We start from the raw sequence: 12,372 nt of genomic DNA on the forward strand, positions 1-12,372 counted from the left end.
CCGGGCAGAGGTGGGTGCGGCCTAACTGCATGGGCTCAGGAGGTGGTGAGGAAGAGAGCAGAGGTGTTGCTGGAAGTGCCTGCGGGACCGGTGGAGCAGTGGGGCGTGGCAGGGGGGACGGCGAGACAGCGGCCCGAGACGGTGAGAGGCGCGAGCGGGAGGTGGAGGAGCCGAGCAGCACAATCCCTCTTCCCCTCTCGCAAGCAATTGTCCAGGTCGGTGGCAGCCTCGACCAAAGCGTCTAGGTCCCCCGGTGCGTCCCTAATGACCAGTAGGTCTTTAATGCGATTATTGAGGCCGTCCAAGAAAACACACTGAGGGCCTCATTGTTCCAGCCCGAATCGGATGCCAGAATACGGAAGTCAACCGAATACTCCAACACACTCCGATCGCCCTGGCGGAGGGAGAGAAGGCGACCCGGTGACTCTCCTCGGTGACCTCCCCTGTCCATGGAGGTTTGCCCAATAGTTGGCTGCCAGCTGTTCCTTTCTTAATTGCAGAGGCATCTCACCCATTTCTACCTGCATTGCCACTGCTGGTGACATATGAAATGCTCCAGTGAATATTCTCAGCGCTTGTGTTTGTACAACATCCAACTTGGCCAATGTGGTTCTAGCTGCATCTCTGTATGCTATGCAACCATAATATATTACTGATTTAATCAGTGCATCATATATCTCCTTCAGTGCTTTTCTACTCACCCCCCAGTCCACTCCTGCCAAACACGTCATCACATTTAATACCTTTTTTTATTTAACTATAACTTTCTCATGCCATGTCAACCTAGTATCAAACACCATTCCCAAAAACCTAAAGGACTCAACCTTCTCAACCTTTTCCCTTAAAAACCTAAAACCCCATCTCAGTGACCACCGCCCTACTAGATCTATTGCTTCCTGGACCTTTCTAACTGTGTACTTTATGTTCCTTCCCCTTTTTCCACATGGCCCCATCATCAGCAAACAAAGATCTTCCAAACCCAGGCCCTACTTCTGAAAATACATCATTTATCATGATGGAGAAGAGCAACGGACTAATCACACTTCCCTGGGGGGTCCCATTTTCTATGAGGTAGCTGCCAGATATTTCTTTCCCAACTCTCACTCGTATAGATCGTCCATACAGGAAATCCTTCACCCAGTTAAAAGCCCTACCTCCTATTCCCAATTTATCCAGTTTTATCATCAGTCGCTCCTTCCAAATCATGTCATATGCTTTTTCAACATCAAAGAAGACTGCTACCACTGTTTCTTTATTAACCTGGGCTTTCCTTATCTCATCTTCCAGGCATAACACTGGATCCATTGTTCCCCTCCCCTTCCTGAATCCACTTTGACATAATGCAATTAATTCCCTCTTCTCCCAAAAATAAACATTTCTGTCCGTTATCATTCTTTTTATTACTTTACACACGAGATGTTAAAGCAATTGGCCTATAGCTTGTAGGTTTTGTCGGATCCTTCCCTGGTTTCCTAATTGGGACTACCACTGCTTCCTTCCAACTCTTTGGAAGCTGCCCATTTCATCTTCTCCTGGCGATGTCAAAACTGTTCTTGCAATTGCTCTCTCCATTTCTGCCTTAGAAAATGCATGCGCTTCCTCTCCTTCTACTTCTCCTTTAGTGTTTATTGACGGCTATCAAACCAGCTTAGAGGTGCATTACTGCCACCTACTGAACTGGAGTGTGGAGGAGAGATTCTGCAGGTTCTTTTAGAAAGATAATGTTAAAGATATTGCTTTATTAGTTGAGGTTCAGTTAGCATTCTTACTTACACACAATATATATAATCAATATATAATATACAGTAACAAAAACTAATAACCGTAATAATTATGTAGAGCCACTACTCTCACTAATACAACAGTCTGCATGTTCATGTAATAGAGAGCATTTTGAAAGACTGCTTGGGCTGCAAAGACTTTAACAGCCAGTGACAGTTACAGGTTTCAGGGCGTCACTTTGTGTTAAACAGTGGACATTTAAGGGATCAGATTAGAGTTGTGACTAAACACTTACAGGACGTGACAATCCAGAATACTGGGGTCATGAGAACAAGAGAAGATATTTAACTATTTAAAGAAATATTCATTGATGAAAATATACGCTTGGGGGTCTGGGGGTCCTCCCCAAAAATATTTTGAGCATTAAACCTTCCTACATTGTGGAGACATTTTCTGCTCCAGTTTATGGTGGAAATGTCTTTATTTATATAAAGGGAAACACAAAATTCAGGCAGCAGCTGACAAATCAGAATATAAACATTGAATGGAATAAAATGCAGTAAATCAGTAAATATTCAGTTTTGTTAGTTTAAATATAATTTTTTTGGACAATGCAGATATGTTTACATCTTTTCTTATTGTGCCAAAAACACTTTCTCATAGCACTCACATTTGTTATTTAACGTTTCTTGTTGCTATTTTTCACAACACTTTCAACAAATGTTTTCAAAAAGCTGTGGGGACATGTCCCCAGCATCCCCAGTGTAAATGACACCTATCCAGGTGGGGAGATAAGACTGATTTTCTAATGTTTAATGTTACTCACCATCTAACTCATTTAGCCATAGATGTTATGAATCTGGTTTTATCAGCTGGCAATTTTCAATGGATATCAAACAGTGCAAGTTGCAACTATTATTAAAAATAATGGAAAGCTGAGGCTCAGCACCAGAAATAACAGTGAACATGTGAGTAGTTCTATCATCAAAACTCATTCATTACAGAATATTATGAACAGTGAGGACCAGCGTCGGGCGAGTTACTCAGAAATTGTAATACATTACTAGTAACTTATTACTCCTTAAAAAAGTAATATTAGTATTAGTAATATTATTACTTTACTTATTACTGGGTGATAAAAGTAACTTCTTACGTTACTATATTACTTTCCAGTGTTTCCCACAGAATGACTTTGGACAGGTTCATACAGCAGTTTGTGCAGCAACACACACAGTATCCCGCATTCACTGATCCACCACACTAACATTAGTTAAGTTAACTAGTTCTAGTGTATATTATATGTGTATATACTGTATGTTTTGTTTGCTACGTAGCAGAAGGGAGTTACAAACCGAACTGTGTCCCAATGTGACAAATACACCTACTGTGTACCATGTACTTGGATAGACTTCCTGTAGAATAATGTAGACCCCGATCCAGTACACATCTACAGGGACTGAAGACCTCTCCTGAACTGCCAACACCACGCCAGCTGTTAAGACGGCCCAGCAGAGACTTAACTTCCTCTGGATCCTCAGGAAAATCAACGTTCAGGAGAAACCGCTGGTGTACTTCTCCAGAGTGTACTGACAGACTTTGGGGTACTCAACATTCCCGGTTCACCTCGCTGGCAAGTAGACTATTATGGCATCCAAAGACTTCAATGTTGCTCTCATCTGACCAGACTATATTCTCCCAGTCTTTCACATGATTGGCCAGGCAGCTGTTGTGAAGGACACATGTCCAGAGGAGATGTCTTGCTGAGGAATGAACAACATCAAGTTAAAGTCCTGCAGAGACACAGTTTAACTTTCCACAGACTTCATGGACATTTGATTTGGTTTGGTTTAAAGCTTTTGACCTTTCACCTCCTCCTTGGAGATCCCTGCCTGCTTCTTCCATTCCTTATAATACAGTCAGTCAGACGGTCAAGTTATGGAGCGCCATCTGAAACATTTGGTCCATATCTGACTCTAGAGTGAACTTTCTGCTGCCAGAGTTATTTCATTCATTCAGCAAGAAAACTTAGAAATTCACCTTTAACAGAAAGTAACTTAAAATACCTGACAAAATATAGAGAAATAGGAAAACAGTGGTCCATGGTTGTCCACAGGATCAAATCAAATTGCTAAGCAACAAGTCTGCATGCTGTTTCATGAAGAGTTAACAATAACTTGTAGTACATTTAGCTGACGCTTTTATCCAAAGCAACTTACAATTGCTATACATGTCAGAGGTCGCACGCCGACACAATGGTGGATGGGTCACAGAGGGGATTGAACCTGGATCTCTCACACCAAAGTCATGTGCCTTATAAATTACACCACCATAGTAAACGCTGGACTCAGTTCCATAGCTGACAGTACGACAGCAGAGCAAAGGCTATGAGCCCAATGCTAACATGCTACAGTAACATTCAGTCAGCGTCCAAACATGAAGAAGCTGGAAATGAGCTCTGGTAGCACACAATCAGTGGCAGCTGTTTCTCATCAGCTCACTTTGTACTCAGTCCAGAACCAGTAAAACCAGTGTAAAACACAAAGCATGCAGTAATATAAAACTTATAAAACATACGATCATAAGAACCAATAAAGCCCACATGAAATCTCTCTATCAATGATGTGTAAAAAAGCCCCCAGTTAGGATCAAGTTCTTCAAAGTGATTTCCAGGTCTCTCACTGTGACAGATTTTAACCTCTTTACCTCATGTTCCTCCGTTTTTGTTGGAACCAGTATGTATATAAGTTATCTCATATTTACTCTCGCCAATGCAATCAGAAACAATATGGATATATATATATATATATATATATATATATATATCAAGACGTGTACTAATGCAAGTGTAAGTCTGTCTGCAGAAATGTACTGACAGGAAGTCTACAGCAGATGGTGTGACTGAAGGAAATGACACACGGAGCGGACAACAACAACAACAAAATAACAGGAACCGAGTTGACTGAGGTTAATGTACATAGTTCCTGGAACAGTACTGTACAATAATATATGTCACATTTCATGTTGCTGCTGCACCCCCTTTCCCCTTAGAGCAGCAACATGCATGTAACTAGGGAACGCCCTGAATATAATAAAAAGAGAGGAAACGGAAGAGATAACTCAGAGCGGTTGGAGTTTGTAACTGAGTACATCTCTGTCCGTTCTCCTCGCGAGTAAAAAGCCATTAACTCTCTTGTCTTTCTTCCTTGTCTGATATTATAGGTGTCTGAACCTGACAGTTTTCCTCTCTCCAATGACTAGAATCAATACAAATCAAAGCTCCAATCAGATGAAATGTCTGTCTTGGAACAGTGTGGGAAATGAGCTTTAATCCACTTCTAAGGCATCGTAGAGATTGAATTTACTGATCAGTGATCAGCAGCAGGCTGAGAAGATTTAAGAAAGACAGCGAGTTCTTTTTGAAATGCTTCAAACACAGGAGCTGATTTAAAAAATCACTGCCAATAATCAGCTGTTGCTCATCAATACTTTGATGCTGTTGACAAGATGTTTGACAATATTTGATTCCTGCAGAAATATTCAAATCAATCTTCCTTTAGTTTTTAGAGCACAACCAGAAATACAGTTGTTGTTAAATGAAGTGATTTAGCATCATCTTTACAAAATGTTCACATATTTAATTAAAAATTAAACTTGGTCAGCTTAAAGAACTGCTTACATGGATATATTCTGTTAAAGCTTTTAAAATTCACTTCCGCTGCTGTCGGAGGAGGAAATGATTTGCTCCTGATCGGACAAAACAACACAATAATCCAACTTTATTGGCTGTCGTAGTAGAAATGTTTCTCTGACTGTTTCTTTGGATGTTATTGTTGGAGCTACTCCCTTGTTTTTTAATTTAATTTAATAATTAAATTGCTTTATTTTATTGTTTTTTCTCCTTAAAAAATTTGTGTGATTATTTTATTAACGTGGATGTAGAATATTAATGTTATTAGTGTAGTAATTAGAGTACTTTTTTGGGCTTTTGTTTTGAAGGTTTTGGGCATCTTTTTTGCATATGAATCCACATATAGGGGTAGTCACATTTAGGACAGGCAGGCACCGGGAAGGGTTCATTTATTTTTTTTGTTTGTATGCTTGCTCAAATGGAAATAAACTGTATGAACGCTATGCTTGCCTTGACATTGGACTTATTTTTTCCCTGCGTAAGATTCATTCCTTAGGTGCCTCAGTGGCCATTTGATTTTGAGTTTGTTTTACTTTATTTGATTTCTTGTTTGATTTAAACTACAGTTATTAAGAAGCATCAACGTGTCTTCAAGATTCAGTTCAAAGAAGATTTCAATATCAATGCTGACATCAATCAACCAATCAATCAGCTTTAAAAGCTCCTGATCAATATTCTCTGGATGGAAACTAAAGGTCATCTCTACCAGGGTCAAGAGAAAGCCAGCAGCAGCCTGAGAGCAGATTTCAAATAAAGGGATTCAATGAAGAATCAATCTTATTATTAGAATTGTACTGATGAGTGCTGTTAGCCACACTGATACCAACAGTGATGTGTTCATCACAAATATTCATCTGGATGGAAGTGAACACTGAGCTTCTTTCTAAACTGACTCATATGGACTCCTAGAGAAATAATAGTGTTTACTGCCCTCCGGTGGTCACGCTGAGTCACTGCAACACTACCTTACACTGAGATGCGGCCAACAGGACTCCCACTTATTATTAGCTTCACTTTCTGCTCACTTTATTTGGAGCCACAGGTAGATTTGGTTTGCAGGAGACAAGGCGTCCATCTTGACACACATTTTACAAAAAGTCTCATGGCTCCAATAATCAGGACTTTTACAGAGAAACATTAAAAACACTGAAATAAAGAAGCATTAGAATAAAAATATAGAGCTTCTACAGCGTCAGTGCAATGTTGACAACTAGAGTTGTTTTACGTAATTATAAAGATTCCTCTGAGGTAGAAAAAAGATGTAGATCAAACTAACAAATGTCTCATAAAGTCTCTACAGCACTGTTATATTCACTCATTCATTTTCTGACATAAATGATGTTTTGCCTGTATTTCTTGCTTTCATTTAGAAAGTTATTCTGATGTAATTCAAGCTGTGAAGTCTGATTGTTTCACGTAATTTTTTGTTCTATTGAAGCTAAATTGTTTAATTAAAACTATTAATATCATGAAAAAACTTTTCATTGAAAGAGCAGCAGCCAGGAGGTTAAACATACTGCGGTCATTACTCAAAGTCCCTGAACTGTATTGTTTTGAAACATTTCTTTTAAAAAAAAGACCGTTTTCCCCCAAACTGAGTCCCAGATTACATTTTATGTCCCAACATGAAGGTTTACTTCCTGTTCAAAGCTGTTCCACGCAGCAAGGAACCAGCTCTGGGGGACAAACACTGAATCCTTCATCTGTTTATCTGTTTTGTGGCCTTAAAAGTGGTCAAATCTGAATTAGCTGAGGCTGAAAATGTGTCTGTGTATGTATAATGAGTTCAGTCTGATGGAACTTAACTGTGAGTAAGAACACAGTAACAAATGCAAGTATGGAAACAACTTCTTATCTAATTTGGACTGTCAAAATAATGTTCATGTGATCTTTCAGGACATCTAACTGATATTCAAAGTGTTTCCACATGTTGAAGCAGTGAACACAGGAGGAAACTTGAAAAGAGGGAACACGTGCTACGCTGTAAAAAACTAAAGAAAAAACTGGGAAAAGCATTTTTTATGGACAACGGCGTCCACAAACTTTTGGCCATATACTGTATCTTCCAGCAGAATCATGTCAGTAGTCCTGAGCTGAGAAAAACACACTCAAATTCTGCTTTTATTGGAACAAGAGCCAGAATTCAAGCAACACATGACAGAAGGTACAAGTCAACAGCATTTCCACCATTTAATAATCAGAGCTTTCATCTTTAAAGGACTGGAAGTGGAAGAAGTTTACATGGAAATGAGGAATCTGTTCAATAACTTTGAATCACTTTGTGCAAAGTTCATTTATGAATTTATTACAAGAAGCTGAAAGATTTCTGTGATCCTGTACAAACTCAACTGATCTGTTCTCTAAGACGAGGAGACTCTCCCTCCTGCACAGAACAGACACTGAGGAACCGAACCAGGACCAGAAGAACGCAAAGCCAGGATAAAGAGCTTCAGTGAATGTGATGTTGAAGGTGTGGAGGTGGATCAGTGTGTCAGAGGAGACTCTGTAGGACAGAGAGCCAGCAGGACAGTCCACATACACTCTACCAGAGGAGGAGGAGAGGTCTGTTTTCTTTCATTGTGCCTGAGTAACCACCAACATTAGAGCAGATCAGACTCCAGGACTGATCATTCCCTCCAAACACACAGTCTGTACCTATTCCTCTCCTTCCGATTCCTCTGTAACTCTCTGATATTAAAACGCATCCTCTCCACTCGATCTCCCAGTAACAGCAACCAGTCAGACCATCTCTACACAGTAGCTGAGAACTGTAGTCAAACCTGTCTGGATGATCAGGATATGACTGATTCTCCATCACATATGTTGCCGTCAGACAGTTTGATCCTTCTGTTTACTGTGTTTGTGTCGAGTGTGAGTTTACAGGAATCTGATGGAGAGAACGAGACACAATTTAAATGCTCCGTATTTGTATAGCGCATTTCTAGTCGTTTTGACCACTCATAGTGCTTTTACACTACATCACAGTCACCATTCACACACATTCATACACTGGTGGAACAGCCACACTGTAAAAAACTGTATCTTGCCGAAGGACACTTTGACCGGAGGAGCCAGGGATTGAATCGCCAACCTTCCGATTAACAGGCAATCCCATTGAAACCAATCACCATCCCTCGTATGGAGTTGTGGAGAAAGGAGCTGCAGATGTATCTTCAAGACTACATTTGCTGGACAGATAGTTCTTCTTTTCTGTACAGTACATCAGCAATGAGACCTCAAGGTTTAGAACCTTTGTAGCCTACTGGGTTTTAAAGATACTCATATCAAATCCATATCAGTGGAGATATTTAAACACCACAACCAATCTGTCTGACGTAGCCTCCGGGGGAGTAAAACTGGCATCACTTCTGAAAGATTGGTGTCTGGACCTCAGTTTCTCATTGTGACTGAAGAGTACGGCCTGAAAATCCTAATGCCTCTGGGAGTATGTCCAGAAAACCCTGAGATCAAGATGGGCTTGGTTTAATATTGGTTGGTTTAATTTGGCAGTCTATTGGCTGTGATCATATTCAGGCCCCAGACAGTCTGATCTTTGGCAGCCACAGACCTATTGCTGGTTCCAGACTTTTATTGGGGAAGTTTGTCTTAATGGGGCATTATGGAGTTTCCAGCGGGCACTAGCGGTGCAGTTTTTAGAGCAACCAGGCGTGTGCTCGTACGCGTGCTCGTTTGAACTCGTGAGCGAGCATGACCCAAAACACAACCGCTTTCATACAGAAATCCTGCAATAAACGCAGAAACATCAGCATGCAGGCTGTGGCTCTGTTACTTCAACATTCCCGTCTCAGATCAACACAGGTAGATCAACACAGATGCCGCAATGTTACCTTTCATTCTGCGCAGCGAGCCGCATATCGGCACAATCCTCCCGAAAAAAAGGAAACAGGAAGAGACAGCTTCACACAACATGCTGGACACTCAGGTAAACTCCTACTGCAATCTAACGTCATCCTATTCTCCGTAACAATCTCTCGTACCATGCTAAACACCTTTTCTGAACTTGCATTGCTATGGGGAATGCATAGTAAAGCCTTCATAAGTTTTGGCAGCTCACTGAACCTTATGTCCTTTCCTACAAGGCCCCAGAATCTGTCTATTCTGTCTTCTTGGGGGAGTTGCTTACTATCAGTCACCTGATAGTCTGAATTCCTCTCTCATCTTATCCTCTTTCAGCCTCAACTGAGGGAACAGGGCCCCTAGCCTTTCCACTGTAAAGCAAAACAAGTGTTTGACTGAACATTGCAGATCTAAAGAAGTGTCAGGTATACTGTGCCAATTATTTGTTTGGTTATCAATGGGGAACTGGGCATAAAGCCTATCGGAAACTGTTTCTATTATCTACCTGTCCCTGGAGTTATGTTAAGCTGCAGGGTCCAGCACTTTCAGGTCCCTCAGGAGTGGATGGTCGAGGGGAAAGGAGAGAACATCTTCTTAAGAACTGCCTCATAGAAGCTTCTCACAGTTCTACAACGGAGAGTAAAAAAAATGCATTAGTGGTAATATTTTTAGGCACACTACAGCCTATACTCTCACACTGTCAAAAAAAGCACTTTGTGTCTGCTCCGATGAAGAGATCTTCATCAAACAACTGATGTCCATCTCCATACTCCACCTCCCTGAGAGGTACACCCACGATTGCCCTGGCTGGTATGAGGCAGGGCCGTTAAATAAGAGAGTTACGACACTCCCATTGACTTCTGTTGGAACTGTGGAATGCGGAAGTTTGCCTTGTATATTTTGCACTGTTCACCAAAACTTCTTTCTTGACGTAAACTAAACAGCTTCTGGCATTCATTGATATTTACTTGTTGTGTATGTGAATGTGTCTTAACATAACATGAGAATGTCAGTAATTATGACAATAGAAGTATGAGAAAAAAATATATCCATACTTTATGGGAGCAGCCCCCCTTCCCTCCAATATTAAACAAAAAAATTTAATTAAATTTAAAGGGCTTTATTGGCATGAAGGTTTCAAGAACAGTGTCTCCAAAGCATCAAAATACAATTTGTCAATACACACAGTATACAGTAAGTTAAAAATGGACATGTTATTAGTTATAAAACAAAATACAAAGTATTTGTAAGGCATATCATCAGGTGATCAGGTGAACAAACAAAACAGGTGCTAATGATCATACATTCAATATGTAGGTGGAAACAAGATGATTGAGTGAAACAGCCTAACTCAGTTTACAAGGTAAGAGAAGACAGTTAACTGGCAAGAGAAAGCACAGCAGCCAGACACAAGGTAGAGCTACAGCATCAGCAAGGTCTCTCCCAGGCAGCAGATGGTGTGGACTGATCAGTCAGAATGTGTCTGTGTCCTGGTTAATAGTTTAATCTCTGTTTGGGGAAGGGTGAAAGAGTACATTAGCCATACTGAAATGAATCCCCAGTTAACAGTAATGTTATGGATTGTATTTAGGAATGTAGTTAATTCATTCAGTAACCATCTCTAGTTACATTTCAACAGACCACACTGTGAATGCTATTTTATGGGTTTCGCGCATGCGCGTGGCAAAATGAATTGCTAGCGCCACCTAGAAAATTTGAAAAAATTAGCCCCTCGTCCACGTTCAACCTACATGCACGAAATTTTATTGGGACACGTATCATATCAAGACGCACAAAAAAGCCTCAAGAACCCATACCCTAAACTCAACAGGAAGTCGGCCATTTTGAACTTTTGGATGATTTACACACTTTAACAAACTCCTCCTAGGCGTTGAGTCCGATTGACTTCAAATTTTTGCTGTACCTTCTAAAGGCATTGACGATGAAAAGTTGTGCTATCTGTGAGTTTTTGTCAGTGGGCGTGTCCGTGGCGTGGCGTCAAAGATCAACTCTTCGCCATGACACAAGTTGTTGTAACTTCAGTGTACATGCTCACATCTGAACTAAACTTTACGTGCTTGATAACTGTCCCACTCAGAAGACATCCACACGCCAATATTAATTTATATTCATAGCGCCAAGTGCTATGCAGCGCCACAAAGGGGACACAGGAAGTGACGTATAACACCTTCATGCAGCGTCCGAAGCGCATGGCAGATTCACAGCCACACTGGCAGAGCTCCAGGATATGCAACGCGGCCGCCTCACACCCCGTCGCGCTACATGTGCGAGGGCCCGCCCAACGCTGCTTGCAGCTTTAATTTATTTTTATATATGTCCACCAGTTTGTGCTACTTTTTTCCCCTTTTACAGCATGCAGCAAAATTTCACACTTTTTAACTGTTTTCAGCGAGGGTGTCTTGCCCCTGAAATGATATGTGTGTTTCATATTGATGTTGGATGATGGTGTCTGTGTAAAAGAAAGGTCTGTGTGTGTGTGCGCGTGTGTGTGCGTGTGTGTATGCGCACAAGTGTGTCCAATTTCATCAAAGTCTTTTCTCTTTGAAGGCCACACTCTGAATTATGAACTAATCGAGGAATTAAAACAATGAGCAGCGAGAACCAAGACAAAATTGGGACATTGTTTTGGTTCTCATTCAGGTTGTTTATGCAGGTGCACTGCAGCCATGGTTATATATTCACCGGCCACTTTATTAGGTACACATTACTAGTACCGGGTTGGAGACCCTTTTGCCTGCAGAACTGCCTTAGGCCTAGTCCACACAGACACGGGTATTTTTATAACTGGAGTTATTCCTCTGTTTCAAAAAAATCTCTGTATACATGAAAATTCAAAAACACGCTATCAAGCGCTGCCAAGAGCATGCCAAACCACCAGGAGGCAATATGACCCTAACCGTAAAGCCATGTTGGCCAATCAGTGCCTAATAATATCAGAAACAAAGCAGGCAGTGGCCCACAATCTGACATCAAACACAGCAGACACTCTTACATCGCAAGGCAAAAACTCTGGTTTTACTGTCAACACAGCAACATTTGCAGCATTTCTTAAAATCTTCAGGGTGAGTAATCTGGAACGCAGC

General features: G+C 40.9%; 1 protein-coding gene across 1 annotated transcript in view; it reads left to right on the forward strand.

Moving 5' to 3' along the window:
* The first annotated feature begins 29 nt into the window (after positions 1-29).
* LOC119912024 overlaps positions 30-12,372 on the forward strand; it is a 17,153-nt gene continuing 4,810 nt past the window's right edge. Inside the window, exon 1 of the mRNA XM_038730996.1 lies at positions 30-141. Within this exon, the coding sequence (XP_038586924.1) occupies positions 30-141 (112 nt within the window). The remainder of the gene's footprint in view (positions 142-12,372) is intronic.

This window comes from Micropterus salmoides, unplaced genomic scaffold (assembly GCF_014851395.1).
Source record: "Micropterus salmoides isolate LMB-PRFRI ecotype aquatic unplaced genomic scaffold, ASM1485139v1 Ms_hic_scaffold_2, whole genome shotgun sequence".
Lineage (NCBI taxonomy): Eukaryota > Metazoa > Chordata > Actinopteri > Centrarchiformes > Centrarchidae > Micropterus > Micropterus salmoides.